Source organism: Eptatretus burgeri, chromosome 6 (assembly GCF_056783735.1).
Source record: "Eptatretus burgeri isolate ZD-2024b chromosome 6, Ebu_testis_v1, whole genome shotgun sequence".
Taxonomy (NCBI): domain Eukaryota; kingdom Metazoa; phylum Chordata; class Myxini; order Myxiniformes; family Myxinidae; genus Eptatretus; species Eptatretus burgeri.
Genome location: NC_140966.1, coordinates 3,560,331 through 3,587,332, shown reverse-complemented (window position 1 = coordinate 3,587,332; position 27,002 = coordinate 3,560,331). Strand labels below are relative to the sequence as shown.

Here is a 27,002-nt window from a genome sequence, read left to right as displayed (position 1 = left end):
TCGAAAAATTTCAAGCATGGAAAATTTGTCTAACACCTCGGCGTACTACGACGTATGCCAGCGTACTACGACGTATGCCAGCGTACTACGACGTATGCCAGTGTGCTCTTAACGTATACAAACTTACCCATAACATATTCAACGTGTGCCAGCGTTTTAGCCAAATTTTGCATACGTCAGGTATACGCTGGCTAAATCGTCAAGGTGTGGCAGGGCCTTTACCATTGAGAGATAGGGCCAAAACTATATATAGCACAATATCTCAAAACGTTTTGGGTGGGTTATGGTAAAACGTAGTGGATGAGTTGGGTAGGTGACAAGAACAAGCCGATTCGATTTTTGGTTCAGGTCAGCAGATGTGGCCTATCAATGGGCTACAAAATGTAAACTGTTCGGCCTGGCAGAGGTACGTGGTCCACCGAATGCCGTTAAAGTTCTGTGTTCTATCTCTTCAATTTTTCTGTAGTTTTGGAGGTTGCTTTAGTTTGTACACTGTTCCAGCCAACTGATGGGCAAGGTAATGGTACATGAATTTGGTTGTAGTAATTCTTTTCCAGACATGGGTAATGCACGGATGTGGCAGTCTGAGCAGATGAAAGTGCTGTTTTTGCTTTGGGTAGGTTGAGTTGAAAAAACATGAGCTCTTTCACATACATGAAGAGGTCTCTACAAAGGCTCTCTAAACTATTTGGTGGATTTTCAGATGTGAATATAGTGAAGTGCAGGTGTGCATGTTTGGCCTGAATTTCCTGTTGATTTCATCCATCGTTTTACATCTTTGCCAACAGATCGACACATGTAGTACAGCGGATAAGCACAATAATTGTGCGTTTTATGAGAAAAGCATGAATTTTCTGACATAGTTAGTGAATACCATAAGGTTTATTTTCAGATGTGGAGGGAAGTCAGATTTGACCTCTGAGGACCGTGAGAGGTCAAATCCAAGATGGCCGCCAGTCCACCTGGTCTAATGTTCAAACGCGTTTAATTTTGGAACCAAACAGTGTAAAAAAAACATTGAAGGTGTCATTTCCAACTAAGTTTGGAATAGCCATTCATTTGGTGATACTTTTGAGATCGCCAGGAGCCAAGGAAATGCATTTCGATCAAGGTCAAGGTCAAATTACGTTAAAAACTTTTGGACGTTCTTTTGATAAAGACAATGGATTGAACCTATGCAATATAGTGAAACTTCGCTTCCATTTTGGCACTATAGGGATAATAATACAAAACAATTAACAAAGTAGTCCCATGCTGCTAGTCTATTTAATACTTTATTAATAGCAATGATGATGATGGTAATGGTAGTGATCAAAATCTAACAGCCTCCAGAACAGAAGCACAGTGCAGTGCACTTGAGCGCAGCTTTGGCACACTTGCACCGTCCAGTGCATCCTTTCTCACAGCGACGGCGGATCAATTCATGGCACGATTTTGATGCTTCGGGGAGAGTGGTCCAAAGCGGCTGCCACCCAGTTGTTTCCTTCGTCCAGCCCCAGTCGGATGGCTCTGGCATCTCTGGATCCAGGACCAATGCCTGGTTCCAGCAGTTGGCCTGGTAGCAAGTGTGCTTTATGTGCTGTTTGAGTGCTGCCTGGGTTCGAGGAATGTTCTCTAGAGTTCTAGACTTCTGTGTGAAGAGCTGTTTCCTGGCATGATTCACTTCCGTGCTCTCACTGGTTCGGTCGTACATTAGCACCACAAATCCCTCTAGCAGTAACATCGATCCTTCACTGACCTCACTTGGCATGCATAGGAGTTCATTGAAAGCATCATTCACCTCTGGGAAAGACTTCCAAGTTTCCCAGGCAGTCTTCTTTTCTCTGCCAGCGAATGCAGATACAGTTCCACACTCAGTGAAAGCATGAAGGACTGGGAGAGTCAGACACCGTGTTGGATTCATTGTGGCAACCATTTCGTGAACAGCTATGTAACGAAAGCTTGACCCGACACCAAAGGCAACCCACAGCTCATTAGGAGCTGTCTTGCTGAATGAAGCTACAGCCAGAACTACCACATCAGTATCAACGGTACGTATGGTCACCTTCTTACACCCCTGTTGCACAGCATCTGCCATATGCAGAAGTAGACGAGTGTCGGCTTCCTCCTGCGGACATGGGGAAAGGCAAGCCAAGTATGACTCAGCCGGAGAGCAATGGACTCCACTTCCATCTGTTGCATACAGTTCCTTGCCCTCTGCTCGAGGAAGATGAACAACTACGCGTGACAGGAAAGCAAACAATTCGGATTTCTTATCATCGCATCGAAGGAAGTCCTTCCAGTTCTTTGGCTTCACAGTAGAAGGAGCCACTCTTTTCCTGGTGCCCTTTCCCCTCTTCTGTCTTGTTGAGGCTTTGAAGCTGGTGGGTAGGTATACATCCCAGACAAGGTCGATGCCGCTGCTTTTCTCAAGTTGAGCAGAGATGTATGGTGCAAACACTCTTTCTCCATACTCTTGAAATGTTCTTGATGTTCCCGGATTGAGCATTTGAACCACAGCTGCACCATCAAGAATTGTTGCATCAGCCATAGGCACACTATTCTTTTCGAGCAGATCTGATTCCAGGCAGCGAAGTACATCTGATTTAACCCCAATCCGAATTTTCCCTCCAGTTGACAGAGCTGGCGGGGCTGCCTGGTTTTCATGGGAGAAGAAATTGTCCATGTCTCCATGTCTCCATCTCTTGTTTGACAGGAGATGTGCAGTCTCAAAAGAGACCACAGTCACTCTTCAGTGCTGTGAGCTGTGCCTTCTGTTTTGACTTAATCTTGACCGGTGGCCTACTGAACAGTGGCAACTTTTTCTTTGGAAGTGTTTGTGTGATAGGCTGGAACAGTGTATAACACCTTTCTCTCACAAACTTGATGAACTGCTCCTCACCAAGAGTCTCGATCCTTCTCACAGTTTCAGCCACTTGGGTGTCCACGATGTCCCTTGTGTCAATGACTAGTAGGTCTTGACTGTGTTCTAGAAATGGATTCCCCATCTCTTCCAGCACTGTCACAAGTACCTTAACCTCCTTCAGGAATGCTGCTTGCACTCCAAGTTGCTGATCATGGTGATCGTGTCCAGTGTCGCCAGCACCATGCTGTTGCTTTGTGGCCTGTTGCTCAAACTCTGTAGTGATCCTTGCAATTTCTGGCCCTGCTACCATCCAGCCTCTGAGTGCTCCGGCATTGCCAGTCAGTCCAATAGCCCCACCAGAACCTTCGACCATTGCATTGTTCTGCTCATGGCACTGGTCAAGTGCCATGGCAGAGAACTTGTTGCTGGTTTGCGCACCACAAAATTTCCAGATTTGAATTCTGATAGGACATCTGGGTGTTTTTCAGAGAGAGTCGTCATGTCACGGATGTGTACGGGAAGCCATCTGGAGTAGTGCGTGTGATCTAGGGCGAACATCCATGGCATGATCTGAGTCAGGGATTCCACGTACAGCTGGAAGTTACCTTCACGAAGAGACCTGATGTACCGCAGCAAGAGAAGCTCCAATGACAAGGTCTTTTGACACTGGCCTTTGTTCGCTGTATTCACCACTCCTCAAAATCTAAATGCATCTATACCCAGCTAGTCTAAGTATGGATATACACAATACATAACCGCACCACATCCGCCTCAAGCACACCCTCTGAGGGGCTAAATAACCAAATTCGCCACAATGACACCACTCGGTATTGATTTGCAAATTTCAACTGATTGCTTATTTTTTGATAAATTTTGACCTTGACCTTGTCCTAAATTCATTTCCTTGAATTCTGACATTCTCAAAGGTATCACCAAATAAATGGGCATCCCCAATTTAGTTGGAAATTACACCGTAAATGTTTTTCTGCACAGTCTGGTTCCAAAATTAAGGACGTTTGAACATTAGACCCGGGTGACTCGCGGCCATCTTGGATTTGACCTCTCGCTGTCCGCTCAGAGGTCAAATCTGACTTCCGTTCACATCCGAAAATAAACATTATGGTATGACTTAACTATGCTAGAAATTTCATGCTTTTCTCATAAAATGCACAATTTGTTAAAATATGAGAGCTTATCCGCTGTACTATAGCCTTCACAAGTGAGATTAGTCCTGCATTATACATGTCATCTAATATAGGCAAGGCTACCCTCTCCTCCCCCCTGGTGAGCTGCACCAAGGATAACTTAACCCTGCCTCATGTCCTTAATAAATACATGGTTCAAAATTTCCGAATAGTGGTTGAAGCCGAATATGAATACGAATCGTGGTTAAATAGTGAATAGTAGTTAGGTTAAAGCCGACGCAAATATGAATAGTATATAAGCCTGGTGTTGGCTTAGTGTTTAGGGTGGCAGCTTGGGATCCTCAGGTCCTGAGTTCAAGCCCCGTTGGCCGCTGAATTAATACACCAGAGGGTTGACTCTGCCCGTCATTCTTCCGAGGTCGGCGAAATGAGTACCAGTGTGTACTGGTAGAGGGGTTCTTGCATTGACCATTATACAAACATACATGCATACATACATACTGTAGCAAAAGGATGGATCCCATTTCAAAATGACAGATTTCTTTCATGGATTAGCTTACTTAAAATAAGTTTGTAAACCACAAAGTTGAGAGCTTTTTTTTTTCTGGGAGACATTCATTTTAACAAATACACTGCAATGGGACTACGCTGGATGAGCTGGTTGTTATCGGGGTGAGTATGTAGTTTACCCTTCAACATTCGATGGAGACTTCTTTCAGACCTGTTGTGACAATAGGAAAACGGCAGACTGACTTTTGGCGGCTTGCATCGATTGCTTGTTGCACCCTTTCCGCATTTTCACATTTGGGAAGTTCATGGGCCTCCCAATTGGCAGCTTACACATCACACCAGGTGTTTCATAGATGTTTGACATACATCTGTTAATCACCTTCCTTAATGGTGTTTCAGGAACTTTTAAAATGGCTCTTGAATTCTCTTTGTGCCAAAATTAGTTGTTAGATGTCAACGTACTGCTATGTTTGATCTCAATTAAAGGTCACGTGAAAAATTAGACACACAGACAGACAGACAGACACAGATACAAAGAAAAGACAGGTAAGTAGAAGAGAAACAACATCAGATTCTTCTAACTCGAGTTATGGTCTGCAAAATTATTTTCAAAGGGCACATGACTTTAATGTCTTCAGTCTAAAATTGAATCAGTTCATCTTTGTATTACAGTCCATAAGTATGTCAAGTATGGTTGATATCTCGTGAGTGGTTCATACATTATTGCATTAACACAGATCGTCAATTAAAGGACACTTGACCTTAAGCCATTGACCTTTTGAACCCAAAATAAAAATTTTATCAGTTAAGCTTTGTATTTTACATTCCATCATTCTGCCAAGTTTGGTCAAAATCCCCTCAGTGGTTCACAAGTTATCACCACAAATAAAGCCTGCTACTTTCATCTGAAGGTCACATGATCTTCGACCCTTTGAACCCAAAATCGAACCAGTTCATCGATGCAACATAATACACTTTTTTTTAAAAAAATAATGTTTGTTAAAAACCCGTTCAGTGGTTCACAAGTTATCACGGTAACCGGAATTGATCATGGACATACGGATGGACAAACCAAAAACATCATGCCTTCGGTGGCAGAGGCATAAAAAATAGTCTCACCAGACTAGTTATTGTATGACCATGCATCCTGGCCCAGTGGGTTAGGATGCATGTGTTTGTTTGAGCATGTTCTTTCCCTCTTCTGTCTGAAGAACATGTGTGCGCTGGGTTGACAAGCTTTGTTGGACTTTAAACTGTGGCCGTGGGGAGGAGGTACACGTCCTCAGCTTTGTTATATCGTTAAAGCTCGTGGAAGAACTAAAACACTGAATGGATCAGGATGCAACAGGACAAAAGGAACAGTAAAGAGGGGGGGGGGGGAGGGAACACCAACAGTGGAGTTGAAGGACAATATAGAATGAGACTTGTACAAACAATGGGTGTAGGGAGGAATGGGGAGTACAGGATGGAAACAGAAGGAAACGTGTCCATGGATTAATTCCCTTCCCAAGGGGTGAACTTTCATTGCTAAAAACAAAACACTTTTGCTGATTACCTCGACCACCGAAATTTGGTGGAAGTTATGTTTTCACTGTCTCTCTGTTTTTCTGTTAACAGGATATCTCAAAAATTTGTTGATTGATTCGGATGCTATTTGGTGGACAGGGTGAGTGTGTGACAAGGATGAATCAATTCGATTTTGGTGAAGATCTTAATCCGGATCCAGATACGAGAGTTATTAAAACTTTTAAAGCGATTGTTCACTGTTGAGAGATTTGGCTAAAATCAATATATAGCACAATATTTAAAAAAGTTGTGGACAAATTGTGACAAAACTTGGTGGATGAGTTGGGTGGGTGACGAGAATAAGCCGATTCAATTTTGGTTCAAGTCCAGATCCAGATTCGGCTATCAGAGGGATACAAAGCGCAAACCGTTCAGCCTGGCGGAGGTATGCGCTCCACCGAGTGCCGTTCTAGTTGATACTGCAGGTCGCAGTGTCGCACTGAACACACTGTTGTTTGCAGTTGGCGGTTATGTATCTTTCACAGAGTGCACCAAAAATCTGGAAGTAGCTATTTCAACTCAAACTTTTTTTTAGGACGACTGCAAAAATACTCATAAAGTTTGTAATGGATGCGTAAATAGGGTTAGCGTATGGCCGGCACACCCTATTGTTCAGAATTCTTGCAGCAAATGCTGATGTGGCACAAGGGTTCAGTGTCACCATTCTCGTGAAGAGGTAATATTTGACATATATATATATATATATATATATATATATATATATATATATATATATATATATATATATATATATATATCCACACATATGTGCAATTTAATAAACAGGAATAAATTCTCATGTGGGGCTATTGTGGAAAAAAAATATCTTGACTCAATTCTGTGCAAGGAAATCAACAATCTTATGCAAGGAGTGCTTTTTTTCACACTTCGAGAAAAAAAAAAAAACTATCGTCAATGATGGTCTGCTTTGCCTCGTTTTTCTGAGATGCTAGCTCGCACAAAGCAATGTGTTTCCTTCAACCTGAGTCCCTCAGGTAATGTTAGTCTTGTTTGTCTGATTATGGGTGAGCCCCTGGCTGTACAATGCTTGTTGGTTTGACATGTCTTTTAAATTTCACGCTTTCTTGAGATAGTCTCGACATTTAAGCTTGGATATTGATTGTGCACTTCAGCTTTCATTCCACGAACCAGCAGCATTTGAACAGTGGTATTATGTTCTGCAATTGTTACAGACAATGCTGAAATTCCTGCCTGAAGAGTTGGTGAAGCAGTTCCTACAGACCCTCACTCATCTGAACCAGGAGGTGAAAAAGGACCCTGATTGCTAAACTTAGATTGCCATCACAGCATTAAGGAGGACCAAGTTGTCTAATTTGACTGAAAATGGGTTTTTAAAGGATCTTTCCTGATTGATGATGGTGACTTTGTGAAGCTACCTGGAAGGAATATTTGAAAATCCATCTCTTGCTTTTTAAAAGTGAATAACTACTCTTCAGCTGTTCTCCAACTTTGCAGTTTAATGTTATGCCATTCTGTAAATGAGGTATTTTAAATATTTGTTGATAGGCCCAGATTGCAAGTGACAATTTTCCTTTCACCAGTGTTTGTATCGTATTAGTAGGAGAGCTGGCTGAGCTTCATTCTCAAAGTTGCGCCCAAAAGGTTCGTTGATCTCATTGGCCAGTGAAGACCATCCGATTTATAAAAAGTGATATCTTAAGTGCGGCTTTCTCGAGGTTAAGGAATATTTGATCCTTCAAGTAGACCCTTCTAGACCTTCCAATCTAAACATCGCACCCAAACTGCCCCTTCGGTATTTGGACACTTAGTGTGAGATGTGTTTTAATTACATTTGTTAAGAAGTTTTAATCCCTGGGGTTAACGGATAAGAAAGGGCTAATTAAGGGTTCATTAAGAGTTCAATCTCAATTTGGCGCCTAACACCTGTTCTGATCTCATAAGATTGCTTTACCCATCCACCAACTAAATTCATCACTTAAGAACGATTTTTGTTTGGGGTTTATGGATAAGAAGGGTCTTAAGGGTGCAGGGTCTTCACATTGCCCTTGGAAAAATAATTTGATTGAGCTGACGCCCATTCATTTACATGACGGGGGTCTATAGATAGTTACAAAAAACACAAATTACAACCATTTAAGAAACCATAGTGCCTGGGGTTAATGAATAAGAAAGGGCTAATTAAGGGTTCATTAAGGGTTCAATCTCAATTTGGTGCCAAACACTCGTTCTGATCTCATAAGATTGCTTCACCCACCCACCAACTAAATTAATCACTTAAGAACGATTTTTGTCTGGGGTTTACTGATAAGAAGGGTCTTAAGGGTGCAAGGGTCTTCACATAGCCAGAGAAGGAAACACGAGAGGCAGAGGGCACATTGAGATAATGAAAAAAAAAGCGATGACGCGGGTGTAGTCTATGTTGATTCTAATGTGTATTGTAAAATATGTGGCACGATGATCATCAAAAGCAAGTGATATTAAGGCAAGATGAACACACAACATTCTCAGTGAAATCGATTTGGTATACACTGACGGGCCATGTTGCGATAACCGGGGGACAATTCAACACATTGGGGGTCGAAAAATGAACATAGCATAAGGAAATTGAAAGTGAAGAGGGTGACTATACGATGCACTGTCACTGTCACGATGAGTTTTATTAGGTTACTACAAAATATCGTCCCTGTGCTAACAGTCAGAGGGAGATGACATGACAATGCCGTAAACACAGAATGATATAAGAAATCTGTCGAATGTGCTCGAAGATGGGTCTACCTCTGGTACACGAACAGATGCATTTTTTTAACAAACTCCAGATGCGTGTCTCGACTCCACTTCTGAACCGTTCTCTGAATCAGAGCCAGCAATATGAATAATATGATAGGTTATCAAAAATGAAACGTGGTACATATCAGAGACTATTAAGAATAGAATTACTGACCATTACAAAGTAAAAAATAACTTTGAGGATCTCGGCCCACCTAAACAGGCTTGACATTTCAGGTATTTTGGCTCATTCACCCTTCAGAATTATCACTATCATGATCATTCATCATCATCGACATCATCATCTTCATCATAATAATCATCATCACTTCTTGCTTCACCTTCAGATGATGAATCGATCATCAGATCATCCGTTCTGGACGGATCACGGTCAGCGTCCATTTCAACTGGTATTTCTGGAACAAGCACCTGGGGCAGTTGCTGTCCATCAAACCAGATGACTCGATAATGACCATCAACGATTTCCCATCCCGCAGTTGGAGATTTCGGTATGGTAGCCAGGTGGGAACTGCCCCACATTGTAGCCACAAAACCAGTCCTTACACTATGTGGCCGCAACTCAGCTGAGCAAGGCGGGATGCTGCTGCCTTCAATGCTCTTCATTTTGTCGAACGGTCGCATGGAATTCGATTTGCGGTTATACGTGCGATCGACAACATCGAATCGGTAGTTGTTCAGCGTCGTGGTCTTTTTCGCACCATGCATGAGGCAGACGAACTCCTCGAGGACGGCAAACATTTCATCGTCCGGCTCTTTGTAGCTGAGGGATGAAAAACCCCGAATGAACTTGTCGTGGGCACACATTATATCATACAGCCATTTCTTCCCTTTCCTTGCGAATGCTTGATGTGTAGTCACCTCCCGTGAATGCATGCAGGCCAGGCAGAGCTGCGCACACATCCGGACCGATTTGCGCTGCTACATTAGTTACGTTCACGTAGCATCGATTATCCTTACCGGACGTCCCAACTTACATCCAAATTGTACATGTAAATCGATTAACATGGTGAAGGAGAATCATCAGTATGTCGGTGTCCGAGGCACGTACTACAATGTCGCCATCTTGACAATCAAGGTCAGCCACTGTCAAATGGAAGCACAATCTCGTGTCTGCCTCTGGGTGATTACAGAACAGATCTTGAATTAATTCTTTCTGCACTCCACCATTCACAACAGAATACTTGGCACATTTACCGTTGACACCGAGGAAAACGAGTCTTCCTTCCAGAATGTGTCGGTACTGCTCCCCAGCCCAATCATCCATCATGAATTCCGGTAGACCTCTCTTGAAGGAACTCGATTTCAGAGCTTTCTCAATGTTCTTCGGTCTTACCTGGTCCAGGCCACTGATAACGTAACGTTGCTCTTCGGCTCCTCGTCTTTCCCGTTTGCATTCCTTAATAGAAGGTTCCTCGTAAGTGTCAAACGCTATGTCTATACATTTTGACTGGTGGGATAAGGCCGCAACGAGGATACCCCGTGACAGACCACCGTAAGTCGGGGGGAGGTTTGGTGGTAGGCAGTGAAGGAGAAAATTTCCATCTATCAGATGTACCTTCACATCAGTCGGATGGCCGTGATCAGGTACTGTTTTCTCCAGCTTGTCGAAAAGGGTGCTCTTTGCTGTACGCACCATTGAACCATCGCGCTTACACATAGACAGCGGCACAGGTGTGAGTGGAAATGTGAAGAGGAATTCGAGGTCCACTTTGGCCTTAGCCACGATGAAGGCGAGTCTTCCGATTAACTGGCTTGTACATTTCAGTTCTGCCTCCTTTGAGTTCTGTGGGGCACGTTGGTTGGTTTCGCGAATGTCAAAAGTTTGTTGCGGGTAATAGGTCGCTCAAAGCGTGTCGGATCATCAAGGCATTCGCGAACGAATTTCTCATGCATCCTGCGACCTTCCTGCGGTACACCGAGCAGAGAATTCTTGACGGCAATGCGGACACTCTTCCCTGTGCTGATATTGATTAGCGGCGCATCGGTATCGATGGCGAATGGATTTACCGACGAGACAATGCTTGAGGTGATTCGCTTGAGATCCTCGTTGTCACGTTTGATTCTCGATGGACTGAGTTCCATTTGAGTGTCGCTATGATGTACCAGTCCGGCCATAGCTAAGGCCTCGCTTACAATTGCTGCACGACTGCCCTTCGTGACACTCCAACGAACGCGCGCAGTGTAGTTGTTTGTCGCCAATCGGAATCCAGTCATCCTCGATGCTGCATCTGCATTGACTGTCTGCTCTAATGTGAGGTCAACTGGAAGGCGTGCAAACTCGTTATTGGTCCTTCTAACCGAGAACGCTCCAGCATTCAGTATGTTCCTCAATCCTGGATGCGTAATTTCTATATTCATGAGATCCAAGCGGTATTTGGCCATCCATCTCGCGTAGTTCTGCCGGTTCATGGCGAAAAACAAATCAGTAAGCTCAGTGAGTGCCATGGTGAATAGCTCAACGTCATTTTCACGGCATGCGTGGTCAACGATACGGTAGAGTTCGACAAGCTTCACACACATCATCCAGAACTGAGGTGTTGGTCCCTGAGTGCCCTCAAGAGTTTGGTTCGTATATTCATCATATGCCCTATAGACATCACAAAACGTATCGCTCTCGCATACTGTGTCGATCTCCATTGGCATGGTGAATTTGAAGACCTTTAGCTCATCAAGCACTTGATCTTTTTCCGGATATTCAGAAAGAAACTGACGAAAGTGCAGGATCTCCATGGCGAGGGCGAACATTTGGTGGAGGCGTTTGCACCGGTTGAAATTGTAGCATTCGATAAGTCCTCTGAGGGAATTCAAAGCGAGCACCCCGGACTCGATCAACAGCTCTGGTCCGCCTGACTCTGCAATCATCTTTCGGATGGATCGAAAATGGCAGAGCTGGATGTGGAACATACCAAACATGATGAACACATCATCGAATTCCGGTTGATCTGTGACTTGGATTTTGTGTGCTTTTTTGGCAACATCCAAGTCATAAGTTACCAAGGCATACATCTGACCGCATTCCTTGGCACACCGTTTGCTGATGCGCATAGTTTCGGCGACGACGTCATCTTTCGTTGGTACTTTGTCGAGATTTGTCATGTAGTACACGTTTTGCTTCAGCAACGCATCCTGATGAAATCGAGCATTGGATCCTGACCACATCGGCATATCATTCGCTCCGAGACAGTGACGCATCATCCATACTTTGTCCAGTTTCCGGGCACGCTGCATCAGGTCCGGAAGCTCGATATCAGTGTGTCTGTAGTCGAACATATCCATCTTCGGTTTTTTTCGATATGGGGGGATTTCGGCCGGTGGCAATACCAATTTCCTCTTCATTTTTCGTTTGCTGGACCCTGCCGATGACGTTGAAGGGGTCACGTTTGGTGCTGTCACAGTGGGCTGACGAACAGTCTGAATGGGAGGATCTGGATTTTCTATCTCTTCTACAAGCAGTGGCTGATTTTGGTATAAGATACCCATTGTATCATGGAGCGTATCAGACCCAGACAGCGTGTGGGTAAGTTCATCGTAGTTATCCCAAGCGTTACCCATAACAAGACCGTGCACTGTGCCATCAGGAGCGCATTTGGCCTTCTCTATAATTACGCTTGCCAATTCTGTCTCCACCCCTTCTTCCTTGCTGTAACTGATGCCATACCCGAATTTGTTGAGCACCGTGAGTATTTTCCAGCTACCAGTAAGTAAAGGGATTTTATCAACATAGAGAGCAGGATGTGTTTTCGTGGCATAACTCTGCCATTGCGAACAATAAAGAGTGCATCTTCGCTAGCACACGTGGCTCTACGTCTTACCGATTCAGAATGTGCCTCCATGTTGGGTCCGCCGAACAAAACTCTATAGAATGTTTCAACCAGTTCGGGGGATTTACCCTCCCCTCTAAGCAAGGAATCCATATCGAGTGGATCATTCAATGGTGTTTTTTCCACCCCCTTCAATGCCCTCCTCAACAACAATGCCGCCGTGAATACTTGGCCTTCCGGCGATGATTTGAAATCATAGACAACCGTGATGGAGGCATAGTCTAAAAGGCTGCTGTGGACGATGGCGCCCGACTTTCTATTCTCAGGAGTGTACACGGTCACCCTTCCAACAAGATGTTTCCGCAGAAGCTCAGTGAGGTATGAAGTACTACTGATGGAAGACTCCTCGCTAAGTTCATCACAAATGTCTAAGTACCGATCGTAGATGGATTTGAGATACTCTGGACGACTACCAAGAAGCACGTTTGCCTTGACATAGGCAAGAATGTCGCCGAAGGCACGTTTTGCCTTTTCTGATAAATTGGAATCCTTCGTTTTTGATCTCAGCGCAGCTTTGAGTGTCTGATTCCTACAGCTGTGGTGAAACTTCGCCTCTTTTGCCATCAAATTGATACCAGCTATCTTTTGCAGTACGTGAGATTCATTTAGGATCTGTGCTGCATCCCTTATTTTCTGTTCTGCTTCCTTGGTTTGACAATTTCCGAGGCCCTCCTTCCGCCCATCACTTAGAGATTTGCACACTTTATCACAGTATAGACAAATAGCCGGAAGAAGGCCAATGCACGACTGTGTTGGTGACGTTGCTGCTGAACGTAGTTGCGTAGTGCGCACAGCTTCATGTTGATTAGCAACAAGCATTGAAGATGGAATGGCTGTGAAATTTTTATAGCACTTACTGTGATATCCGTCGAATTGATCGGGGGTTTCTGGCAGGTTGTCTATCACGAGGCGATATTTGGACTCGGTGAACTTCATCATTGTCCTACTTTCGGCAGCTTTGCGAACCGTTATCCATTTCTCGTCTGTCATTTTCATGATTTTTGCCTGCTTAATTTGGGATAACGCGGATGATACAGTGCTATGGTTGAACCGGCACAGTAACAGTTTGGTTATCATCTGTAAAAGTAAGAGGAGACTAGATTCATAGGTCATTCAGTGAAAATATAACATGACCTGAAAATATCTGACAGACCTGTTAGACGAATGGTTGAACTTCTCTGTTTTTGTCACTCCCAGGGCACCGCCATCTTGCGAACATGAATTCGATGGATAAAACTATAAGAACGATTCGGCCATCGTATTGCGATGCTAATATTACAAGCAGCAATTATAGCAATGGAAACTAAAAGACGCGAAGGTAAAGAGGAAAAAGAAACTCACCCTCGACTTCTGGTCTCTCAGTTAAATTCTGTGATTGTGGAAATGCTGACGTCTCTGTCTCCACGTTGGCAGCCATTTCAGGCGACTCTTCTGGATTCATTTCGTTTGCAGGCCAGAAAGGTCTAGAGGTGGCAGCGCGGTTTCACTTCGACTACTGTATTGTCTGCTAAAGCACCCTACTACTGTATACATGGGCTTAGCTAAAGCTGTTTGCGCTGGTCATTGGAGACATGTCGAAAGACAAGTGGAGATTATTCTGGTCTTATCTAATTTGTTTATTTGTACAGTGATACACCGGCGATGTTCATATAAACTTTAAGCATATACCGGATGAGTAGAGGATTTTTCAGTTTGCAAATCATCTCATTGTCAAGGTCGGCCCGGAAAATGCGACCTGTACTGGTAGAAGTGGATCTCGAAAAAGTGAAAAATTTTAACCCTGTCCCACAAATTTATATTTTCTCATCTATTTCATAATTTATATCTACGCCTCCGGAGCATATTCTACGTTCATTAAACGGTTGTCGATGAAGACAACGCAATGGATCCAGGCATTTGGAATGTGGTTGTAATTTCTATTCCAGATGCTATTGGAAGATCCTTGCGCCCTTAAGACTCTTCTTATCCGTAAATCCCAGACAAAAATCGTTCTTAAGTGATTAATTTAGTTGGTGGATGGGTGAAGCAATCTTATGAGATCAGAAGGAGTGTTTGGCGCCAAAATTGAGATTGAACTCTTCATGAACCCTTAACTAGTCCTTTCTTATTCATATCCCCAGGCACTATGGTTTCTTAAATGGTTACAATTTATGTTTTTTGTAACTATCTATAGAACCCCTTCATATAAATGAATGGGTGTCAGCTCAATCAAATTATTTTTCCAAGGGGTATTTAAAGACCCCTGAGCCCTTAAGACCCTTCTTATCCATAAACCCCAAACAAAAATCGTTCTTAAGTGATGAATTTAGTTGGTGGATGGGTAAAGCAACCTTATGAGATCAGAACAGGTGTTGGGCACCAAATTGAGATTGAACTCTTAATGAACCCTTAATTAGCCCTTTCTTATCCGTTAACCCCAGGGATTAAAACTTCTTAACAAATGTAATTAAAACACATCTCACACTAAGTGTCCAAATACCGAAGGGGCAGTTTGGGCGCGATGTTTAGATTGGAAGGGCTCGAAGGGTTTACTTGAAGGATCAAATATTCCTTAACCCCAAGAAAGCCGCACTTAAGAAATCACTTTTTATAAATCGGATGGTCATCACTGGCCAATGTGATCAACGAACCTTTTGGGCGCAACTTTGAGAATGAAGCTCAGCCAGCTCTCTAACTATATGGCAATTTTTTCATTTACTGTCTTCAGGCAATGTGATCAATAACATTGTTGGCCACTTGACTGGAGATTTGCCACATTGCTTTGTAACAAATCACCTATTCAATGAAATCAACATATAAAACATGAAATGCTGTTCACCACCATCTCAGGTCATTGACCCATCCAGACCCATGATGTTTTCTACCATCATTTGTATCGATGATTGAGGCTCGTGAAAGAGCTTGAGAAGAATGGAAAGAGAACAAAATGGAAAGGGGGAAATGTCAACATCCGAGTAGAAGTGAGAGTGAGATCAAGGGGAGGGTGGAAGGGCACATGGGGGTGAACAAGGTGCACGCAAGCTAAATGAAACACAGCAGGATGAGTAACAGGAAAGTGGGGATGAAACAGAAAAGGAACAAACCAACCAATAACTAACAAACGAAAAGTGTTGAGGGATAGGGGGAACAAAATCACAATAACCTGGAAAATGGGAGTGCTTGGGAATGGGATAATTGAGGGTAGAAGTGGTCATGAGTATGGAAGGGGGATGACCCAAGTTGGTGGTGAATAGCTGTCTTGAAAGCTGGAAGGAAGAATGAGACTCAACAGACTTGGATATTGATTGATGGAAGATGGTTAACCCTAATGAAGCCCATCTTTCAGTGTTTTCAGGTTATCACATCTCTCCTTGCTCCCTCACCCTCCTTAATTTTTATCTATTTTGGTTGTTATTCCATTTATGCTTCTTCTCCAGCTCTCCATTAATTTTATTACTATTTGTTGAAGTTTTTGAAGAATATGTTACAAAATGGAACATGTCCTTCAATCCTGGAAAATATCACCGCCTCACCCTGTCACTCCAGAAGGATCATCAAACAAACCCATCTGCCTACTCCCATGGTCAGCCACTGAAGGATTCAGTTTCTAGACGCACAAGGCATCAGCCATGAGCTCTCCTGGGCCAACCACAAAGCAAAGCTGGCTTCCAAAGCCAGCCACAGACTAGGCATTCTCTGTCAATCCAAGACTTTTCTTGAAAAATCATAGCTGCTCACAGTATACAAGGCCTCTGTCTGTAGTTCACTGGCCAACTGCTCTCCTCTATGGGCTTGCGCCACAGCATCCCATCTGTCTCTCCTGGATTCTGTGGAATCTTTAGCTCTCAACCTAATTGGAATCACCCACGACAAGGCAGAAGCACAACTTTCGTTTTTTTTCACATCTCAGGTAGGTCGGTGGTGTCTGTTTTTCTTTTACTACCTCTTTTACTTTTACTACCTACTATATTACTTCCTCTGCCGTCTCAGTCCGCCCACCCTCCTCAACAACTCCAGGATGCGCGTATTCTTCCAGTAACCCTCTCCTGGTTTAACATCAACAATCCAGGCTGACTGCACACTTCAACTCCTTTGTTCCTCGTTTCTATTGTCTATGGAAACACATTTTATTTGCTGTTCTGTCTCACTCTTCCCTCCAGGGCTTCAAGCATTCAGTGCACTGCCACCTTGTGACTCTTGGTAATTTTAGTGTTTCCTCCCCTTCTCTCTCTCTCTCTCTCTCTCTCGCTCTTTCTTTTTTTTCTTCTTCCTTTTATTCCCTTGCTGGTTGTGTCTAATTGCTGCCTCACGACTGCACTGTCAATTTAACCTTGCTCTTCTGTTCCTCCCTTCCGACTCTGTACAGGTACATCTACTCTTGTCGAAAAAAAAAAAAGCAAAAGGTTAAAGTGGACACTTTTGGAGGGCACTTGTTTATACATGAAATACGGATTTACAGAGTTGTCAACAAAGTTTTACAGCAAGGATGTTGTTTTTCCTGTCCTTAATATCTAGGTTGATCAAGCAAGAGACCTGAAAATTTTCATCAACAGAGTCCAAGCCCTAAGTATGAATGGCACACCTGTTGGAATCCTGGGCTTAGTGTGTGGAGATGAATCTGATGTGCTGTTTGGAGAAGGCATGAACAACATCAATGCCAGCAGCAGTACCAATTCTGGAGGGACAAATGGAGTCTCCACGTACATGGACATAAACTTTGCCTCAAATTTGAGAAATGGTAAGTGTTGCGAGGAGGTGTATAGAGAAAGTAAAGCTTTTCCATGACCATCAAGGAATAGTCCTGTTTCTGCAAAATTTGAAACAGATTTTTGTCCTTTTCTGCGTAACCTCCGACCACTGTCACACATTTCGCCCAGAATTGGAAATCGTGTTTTTGGCTCTCGTACCTTTTGAAGAAAAAAATCGATGTTGTCGAATCTCTCCTTGTCACTCTGGTGTTTCACATGCAGGGTGATTCATCAATATGTGTACCATCCATTGGAAGGATGTTAAACGGGTGTCCCATCTGCCAGAATTTGTTGGTGGACATTAAAGATTCCATGGTGTCCTTAGCGAAGAGTTGGTGAACTATCCCAGGCACCATGGCGAAATTCCAAATTTCTTCACTAACTAGTCAGATGTCAGGCCTGGCCAGCCGGTTTGTGAAGTCTCGAGCTGAGCTTCCCCCCGGCCGATCCCACAAGAAGGGTGGGATAATGGTGGCTGTTAAGGAAAAAGAAGAGAATCTCTTCTTGTAGCGTTTAAGAATTATTTATTACGTTTCTATTCCAAATGTTATGTACTATAATTTGTTGACTAAAGACAACATTGGACAATGAACCGTTTTCATTTCTGCCAATTTATCTTGTACAAAGACTTGCATTTGCATCCTACTTGTTGGTTGCAATCTCATACTTGCTTGTGCCCCCTCCTGTGTAGACTCATTCTGCTCAACATTGGAGATTGCAATGCAGAGCAGTTTTGCAACACGTACTGCATGGTTTATGTTAAAACCTTTTCTGCTTGGTCGCATTCCATACAACCCAGACACACCGCTTACACGCAGTCTGCTGCAGCAAGTATATCCACGTTTTAAAATTACCCTAACCAATGTGCACTACAAGACGATGCTTTTCCATTGCAAAGGGTATGACTGCAAAATAACGGTTCAAAAAGGTGTGAAAATCTCATTGATGCTTCCCTCCAACTTGCAGGCAAACAGCACATTTGAAGCATTGGCCCTGCTTGGACGACTAGATGAGCCTTGGGCTTTTATCAGGCATGCCATACGTAACACTATGCTGAACAATCCTTGGATAAACCTGCTCAAGGTGAGGTTGAAACTCCAGTCGTGATTAGTTTATCATAACTAATTTTACATTTGTCATTTTTAATCAGATTCTTTGCTTTCATATTTTATTACTTTATTACCTTCGCCACCGAAGGTGAAGGAGGTTATGTATTCACCCCTCTCTGTTTGTCTGTTTGTGTACTGGATATCTCAAAAAGTTGTCGACGGATCCGGATGAAATTCTGTGGACAGGTTCAATGTGTGAGAAGGACGAACTGATTAGATTTGGGTGAAGATCCAGATCCGGATCGGACTACCAGAATTTTTACAGTGATTCGTCACCATTGAAAGATAGGGCTAAAAATGATATATCGTACAATATCTCAAAAAGTTGTGCACGGATTCGGACGAAACTTGGTGGACAGGTTGGGTGTGTCACAAGGACGAATTGATTTGATTTTGGTGAAGATCTGAATCTGGATCTGGATTCGATAATTTAATTTTCAAAGTGATTCTTCACCATTGAGAGATAGGGACAAAAATGATATAGTCCTGTATGGCATAATATTTCAAAAATTTATTGGTTCCGATATGTTCTCGTGGATCAGGCATTGCGCGGAGGAGGTATGCGCTTTACCGAGTGCCCTTCAAGTTTTTGTCTCTTTCAGGCTCCATCATAACCAAACCCTGAAAATGTTCTCGTCAGAAACAGTATCATAAATTGTTATTGATATTCTATTGTGAGCATTTTTGATGTTGACAAATGAAGAAGTTACTGAAGTAAATGAACAAAACTCTTCTGTATCTGCAGAATGTCTTGATAAACCCTCAATTGGCTGCCGTGGTGACTCCTGAATTAATTGGATCTGGATTATCACCTGATATCCTCCTAGATTTATTGAAGGATGGCTGGCAGGTTCCTCTGCAGATGATTGATCGTGCAGTGCTTTCTGTGACCTCAATCATCAAGGTTTGTATCCTCACTCTCAGCACTGTTTTTCACTGACACTGACATAGTTACGATGATGATGATGTGGAAGAGAGCCTTTACTGCATTAACACATTTCAGTATTTTGTCATACCTTTGATCTTCAATACAATATAACTTTTCATAATTTTTTTCCTTCATGTTCTGCTAGTGAGATGGCATTATTTGACCATTATCCAGTCAAAGCAGAATTTAATCAAAAATACTTTGGAAGCGAACAAGGGAATGTCGACATGGCAGTTGGAGCAATTATAAATAGCCATTATTGTATTGATTACTTTTGGCACCGTCTTCGTTGCTACGGAAGGATTCACAGGATTTGGTCACATGTATTCAAATCAAAATCGATAGAGCTTATAACGAAAATATTCCAGCTTTCTCCATCAAAATCCATCAGCGAATCAATATCGAAAAACGGTCAATTTCTGTTTGCCCATTCTGGCCATTTTATTTTACAGAGATACTACTCTTTTTAAATGTTGAAGCGCTCTGATCCATCGAAAATATAGCCTATCTGAAGTATCATGTTGATGGATATTCTATAGGAAAAGGTCTTCACATTGCTAGAGAATACAATCTGTGAAATATTTTCAAAAAAATTCATTGATCGATGATGGCCACCAAGTCTGACGACCAATTTGGTTTACTGAAGGACACGCACAAGAATTAACCACTTTTAACAATCCGATGAAGCTTACGTGTAACCATCATGGACAAAACCAATGGAATCGAACAGTACAAACCAGCGGTCTCAGAGAAAATAGACAAAATTGGGCAGAAAGAAAAATAATAATTCCAGCAAGAACAATGGGCGGTTCGGGTTAGTGCATTGCTCTGCATTGTGGGGGACTTTACCGTGCACATGAGAGTAGCGGAGCCAGGTGAAGAGGAATGTTTTGGTAAATTTGGTTGGGAAACTAGGAATCGAGAGGGTGAAGAGCTGGTGTAGCTGGTGGTGAGGAATGGGATGGGATGACTGCAGTTGGTTCATTCTTTCAAAAGCAGGAAAGCCACAAGATTACCTATAGAATTGGATAACATAGAACAGACCTGGATTTGGTGGTGGTAAGGAAGCGAAAGTTGTGCTGGGTTAAGCCCCTGTCACACCTTGATGATTTAGCCAGCATATGGCAACGTATCAAAATTGATCTAAAACGCTGGCGTACGCTGAACTCTTGATGTTTTTTTCAGTTTTGGGCGTATATTAACGAGTTGGACGTATGCATAACGTATTAGTAACGTACACAGAACGTTTCGATAACTTGTAGATAACTTATACCAACGAATCGCTCCAATTGGTTCTTCTGACCACGTCCTTGTTAAAGTGGACATCTCTCTGGCTGTCATCAGAGAACCACCTCACCGCCGTCGAGTCTGGCATTTCACTCAAGCCGACTGGCAGGGTCTCCGAGCAGCCATCAAACTTACAGACTGGTCTCCTATCACTACTTTCTCAAACATCAACTCATCCTGGGAATTCTTTCAAAGAAACTTGCTCTCCCTCATGCACAGATTTATCCCCTCTCGTGTTCAGTTGTCTTACCCTTCCTCCCGCCCTTGGTTTACTGAAGCTTGTGGTGAGGCAGTTGTCCTGAAACAACTTGCCTTTGCCTCATGGAAAGCAAACCCAACTGAGGGCAATCTCAGTTCTTTCCACAAAGCTCGGAACAAGTGTGTATCTACCCTCAGGAGAGCCAGAAAACAACATCTTTCTCATCTCAAGTCTGAACTCTCAAACCTCTCTCCCTCCTCAAAATCCTGGTGGCGTTTAATCAAATCTGTTTCTGGTGTATGTTCCCCCTCCATCCCCTCCCTTACCTCAAATGGCCGCACTGCTGATTCCACACGTGATAAAGCTGAATGTCTAAACTCGGTGTTTGCAGCTAAATCTTGTGTCTCAAACCCATCACTATCTCTACCCACTTTACCCAGTCGCACCCAACTGTCCCTGGACTCTGTATCCTTTTCTCCTGACAAGGTGCAGAGCTTGCTTTCAAACCTCGAGTCAGATTCTGCAACCGGTCCAGACGGCATCAGCCCACGTGTCCTCAAAGCCTGCTCTTCTGCTCTTGCTCACCCTCTCTCTGTTCTATTCACCCTCTCATTTTCCCAAGGTCATCTGCCATCTGCTTGGAAATCTGCTAACATCACTGCCCTGCATAAAAAAGGTGCAAAAACAGATCCCTGTAACTACAGACCAATCAGCCTTCTCCCAATCATCAGCAAGGTTATGGAATCCATCATCGCTTCAGACATGAAATCCTTCCTCTTCTCCAATGGCTTGATTTCCAATCATCAATTTGGTTTCAGACCAGGTCACTCTACCCTGGATATGCTGCTACTGCTCTCCCATCAATGGATGGAGGTCCTCAATGCCAGACAGGAAATCCGAGCCGTATCCCTGGACATATCACGTGCTTTTGACACAGTCTGGCACCTGCCCTACTCACCAAACTCTCTTCCCATGGTATTCAAGGCCATCTCCACTCATGGCTCGCAGACTTCCTCTCCTGTCGCAGTCAACGTGTGGCCCTAAATGGAGTTCTTTCATCCCCTCTTCCTGTGCAGGCTGGAGTTCCTCAAGGTAGCGTTCTGGGCCCTGTTCTTTTTCTGGTTTTCATCAATGATCTCTCAGACTCTCTGGAAAATCCTCTATTTCTCTTTGCCGACGACTCCACCCTCTGCCGTCCCATCTGTCATCCCTCAGACCGGCAAGCAGCAGCTTCTTCGCTCACTGCAGATCTGGATAAAATCACAAACTGGTCCAACACGTGGAACATGTCTTTCAATCCACACAAATCTCACACTCTCACTATGTCTCTTCGAAAGGACCGTTTCCAAAACCCCCCATCCACTTTCTCAACAATCCTCTGGAAGAAGTCTTTTCTTTCAAGCTTCTGGGTCTCACTATCTGCCATGACCTTTCCTGGGAAAGTCACATTTCCAACTTTGCCTCAAAAGCCAGTCGCCGACTGGGAATCCTCCGTCGTGCAAAGTCCTTCCTCGGCCCTCTTGAGCTCCTGACTACTTACAAAGCTTTTGTCCGTAGCCTGATGGAGTACTGCTCTCCCCTCTGGGCTGGTGCTCCTGCCTCCCACCTTTCTCGACTTCACGCTGTCGAAACCAGGGCTTTTAAGATCATTGGCATCTCCCGCAATGAAGCTGAGTCTTTGGGCCTCTCACTCAATCACCGCAGGTTGGTCGGTGGTCTTTCTGTCTTCTACCGACTCCTCTCCAGCCTTGCCCCCCCTGCTCTCTCTGCGATTTGTCCCAACCACATTTCCACAGGGCGCTCAAGGTCCGCCAACAACCCCCTTCTGGTAAAACTACCAAAATCACGAATCACTGCTCATCTTCACTCTTTCATTCCTCTTTTTTCCCGCCTTTGGAATAAACTTCCTCACTCTATTCTTTCCCATTCTTCCCTCCAGGCTTTCAAAACAGCTGTTCACCACCACCTCTTATCTTCCCCCATCCAAATCCTCGATCTTTTCTACCCCCGATAATCCACCCAAGCCCACTTCCTTCAATTCTCCTGCTTTCCTTCCTGAAAGTCCCTGTAATGTCCATCTTCTCCTCACCATGTTCCCTGTCCCATCCCCATCCCTCTCCCTTCCACAGTTCACCTGTGTCTGTTCCCCAATGTTTTGTCCCTTCCACTCCCACCCCTCTTGTCTCATGCCTCCTTGCTGTGAGTTGTGTGTTAGCTCTCATACGAGCCTCGACCAAGGTATACAAAAAAAAAAAAAAAAAAAAAAAAAAAAATGCTTAGCGTGTTGTCGGCATTCACAACTTATGCCCAACGATAGTCTAACTTATGCCTAGCGCGCGGCAGAGTATGGCTGACGATCACGTGGCGTAGCCTATTAAAAGGCTGCTGCTCGATGATTCAAATCATAACCGCAATAGACATCAAAGTGTCAACATCACCATCATGCCGAACAAAAAACAAACAAACAAAAAAAAAACATGGAGTTTGGAACACTGTCGGGTTCCTCCTGTGAAGCCCATTTTTATATACCAATTCCACTAGACCAGTGGTTCTCAAACTTTTTTTGACTACCGCCCCATTCTGCCCTCTTGGACCGGCCCAATGCCCCCTTGTCCTATCGTTTGTGGTTGGACACCCAGTGGGCAATAGGATAGTCCGAATTTATGTAGATTAGATAGGAAGCAAAAATAACAGAAGCCAAATATTTTCTGAATAATATTTTACTTTATTTTCCTTTACTTTTCTATTCTATTTTGCACTACCTACAATGTTTCAGCAGACAGGTCCAGGTGAGGCAAACTGGGAATCTGTTATCACAGGCCCAAATACCGTTAGTGTGAAGGGTGGGCCTGGTGACTCGCTGCGAGATTACGAACATCTGGCTCCATCTCAGTGAGGTAGAGACACAGATCGCCCCTCTTGGTAATGTCTAAGCGGTTTCGATAGTTGGTCAGCACCACCATCACGGCGCTAAACCCTCTTTCAACGAGGTATCATGTGGGGAACGCCATCAGCAGCAGTTCTGCCTCTGTCCACATTGCGGGGTATTCGCCCTGCTCCAGAATCCAGAATTTGCCGTATTCATTCTGCAAGAATCTTGCCTTCGCCTCATCATCATTCCACAAATTGATAATTTCGTCCTGTATTTCACGCTTCACATCTCGAATGTCACATTTGAATGGGTTGGTCACGCATGCTGGCACCGACAGTTCTAGCATGTCTCTGAAACGCTGCTCCATATCTCCACAAATCTTCTCAAGGTGATTGCAATAAACAAGCAGCTCTTCCTCAGAAACAGCAGTTTCCTTTGCCAACCGGGGAAAGTGGTACATATCTCTGCGGCTGAGGGTTTCCCTGTGCAGAGTCGCCTTGGTTACGAACGCGCCGATCACTTTCTTTGCTTTAATCAGCGTCATATGGTCACCCTGGAGTTGTTTGTTGACATCATTCAGTAGACTGAATATGTCCGTGAGGTAAGTCACTTTCTCCGATAACTCGTTATCAATTTCCGACAGAAACTCGACCACTGTCGAGAAGAGGGCATGGAAACGGATCAAACAAGTGCCTTTGGACAACCATCGAACTTCGGTATGCAACAAGAGCCTCTCGAATGGTTCATCATTCTTCTGGCAAAGCTGACGAAACAGCCGATCATGCAGAGACGACACCTTGATTTTATTCACTGCTTTGATTACTATTTGGAGTGATGTATGAAGTCTGGTGCTGAGAGCTTTTGCTGCAAGATGCTGGTGGTGCTCGACACAGTGAATGGCGAACACGGACGGTACCTGGTTCTTCAGAAGCGCAATAAAACCACGCTGGCGGCCAACCATCGCTGGTGCCCCGTCCGTCGCGCAAGCGAGAATGTTCTCCATCGGTATGTTCTTATCAGTAAAGTACTTCTCCAACGTTTGGAAGATGGAAGAACCCTTCGTATCGGTCTGGAGAGAGCGGGCAAACAACAATTTTTCCACCATTTCCTGATCACGGATGAAGCGAACGTAGCAGAGTGACAGAGCTTCACTGCCACGCAAAGTGGACTCGTACAGCTGGATGGCGAAGTGCGTGCTTCTCAGCTCACAACACAGCTTATCTTCTATATCTGATGACATTTCATCAATCCGCCTGGCCACGGAATCATTGCTGAGCGCAATCGACGAGAGAACTGGATACGGATCCTGGCCCAAAACAGTTTTTATCACTTCCCCAACAGCCGGTTTGATCAACTGTTCATCGATTGAATACGGTTTTCCAGATCTGGCGATGAGCAATGACAGCTTATGCCACGCTTCCAGTCCTTTATTGACGAACTTTTGGCTGGCTTTGAACATTGTCGTTACTGTGGATCGCTTCTCAAATTTATCTTTCAGCGATTGGAAATAGCTGACCTCTATGTGAGCCTTATCACTGTGCTTTTTACTCGGGTGCTCGCTCAGTCGAGATGGTTTCATTGCTTCATTGGACGGCGTGATACCACACAACAAACACATCGGTAACTGCGTGTTCGTCAGGGATGGAATGAATCCATACTTGATGTATTCAACGGAATACTGACGACACTTTTTCTTTGAGGCCGACATCTTGAAGCCGACCGGACGTGAAGCTTTTTTGAATAACTAAATCAATACGCCAAGATGTCGAAAGACTAACACCAGTGATAAGGCCAAATAATAATTACATATTTCCGGTCTCTGGTCAGTGCGCACATCGATTTTCACCCTGTGCATCAAAAAAAATTTTTTCTTCACATTTCCAACGGTAGCTACAACAGTGAGCGCCTAAAACACAATGCCGCGCCGCCTCAGTACTCGCGCCTCGTTGGGAATTGCGCTGCCGGATCATAACACATGTATATGGTATTCACACCATGTGTGTATTAAAAAAAACCACTGACTTGCATTGTTGGTAAACAATTCTGTAATATGCTTGAAGAACTTAATGATTTTCAGAATAAATCCATTTTAAAATGTGTTCATTATTTACAAAAAGGCCTACCTGTCCCATTGCCTGTCTTTAATTTATCTCTGGACGGCACCACGGCAAACGAGGAGGACCGCAACGGGCATTGTATGGCCAATTTGCCGAATGGCGCCGGGTTACCTGTTCAGACTGCAGGAAGCCCAATGAGCGCTGCTAATCGCCGCTGCTCCTCTAAATCGCCAGTGCCCCCCAAATCATTGCCAGCGCCCCCCCCACCACTCATGGAGTCTGGAGCGCCCCCCTGAAAGTTCCCAGCGCCCACTGGGGGGGGGGCGGTAGGGACCACTTTGAGAACCACTACCTTAAACGCTGCCAATACACCATTATACGGTAGCTGTAAGTTTGAAACACGTTCAGTAAGTTCTGTGGTCGTCCGGAAGACGTCAAATACGTCAATATGCGTTGGAGATACGTTACACGTAGGTTCAAAGCACGTTACTCGTAGGTTAGAAATAAGTTTCGGGTACGCTAAACATTACCTCGACGTATTTTGACTTATGAGTAACTTACAAGTAACGTGTGTCGACGATTGCATAAGGTGTCTACAACTTATGGCCAGCGTATGCGGAACGTGTGAGTCATACGCTGGCATACATCAAAATTTTTTGAGTATGCACAAAATTTATTGACGAGCTCGGCGTACTACGATGTATGCCAGCGTGCTTCAGCGGGCTCTTAACGTATACAAAACTTACCCATAACATATTTGACGTGTGCCAGCGTATTCGCCAAATTTTTCATACGTCGGCATACACTGGCTAAAACGTCAAGGTGTGACAGCCCCTTTAAGGATTGTAATGCAGGGAAATGTGTCGAGGAAACATCTTCATAGGGTGCAAGGAGAGGGTGAGGACCAGGTCAGAGCAATTTTGAGAAGAAGTGGGAGGTTTGGAGGAGGAGTGGAAATAGTATACAGAGGCATTTTGGAGAATTTCAGAAGTTTTGTGTGGAAGGACATCAGGAAACGGTGCATCATTGAGGAATACAAACCAGGTATCGTGGACAGAGGAAGTAGCAAAGGCATTTGGTGGAAAGTTGGATGTTTGGAAAAGGATAGAGAAGATCAAGAATAGAGGGAGGCAGCTGGATGCAGGGTTGCTGCACTTGCATGGGCAA

At 44.0% G+C, this 27,002-nt stretch overlaps 1 protein-coding gene across 1 annotated transcript in view; it reads left to right on the top strand.

The window, feature by feature from the left end:
• The window catches only part of LOC147024132 (phospholipid-transporting ATPase ABCA1-like), a 315,313-nt gene that overhangs the window by 47,527 nt on the left and 240,784 nt on the right, over window positions 1–27,002 (top strand). Inside the window, exons 8-12 of the mRNA XM_085883724.1 lie at window positions 7,260–7,331; window positions 17,151–17,373; window positions 18,075–18,214; window positions 18,350–18,466; window positions 19,238–19,396. Coding sequence (XP_085739850.1) covers window positions 7,260–7,331; window positions 17,151–17,373; window positions 18,075–18,214; window positions 18,350–18,466; window positions 19,238–19,396 — 711 coding nt within the window. The remainder of the gene's footprint in view (window positions 1–7,259; window positions 7,332–17,150; window positions 17,374–18,074; window positions 18,215–18,349; window positions 18,467–19,237; window positions 19,397–27,002) is intronic.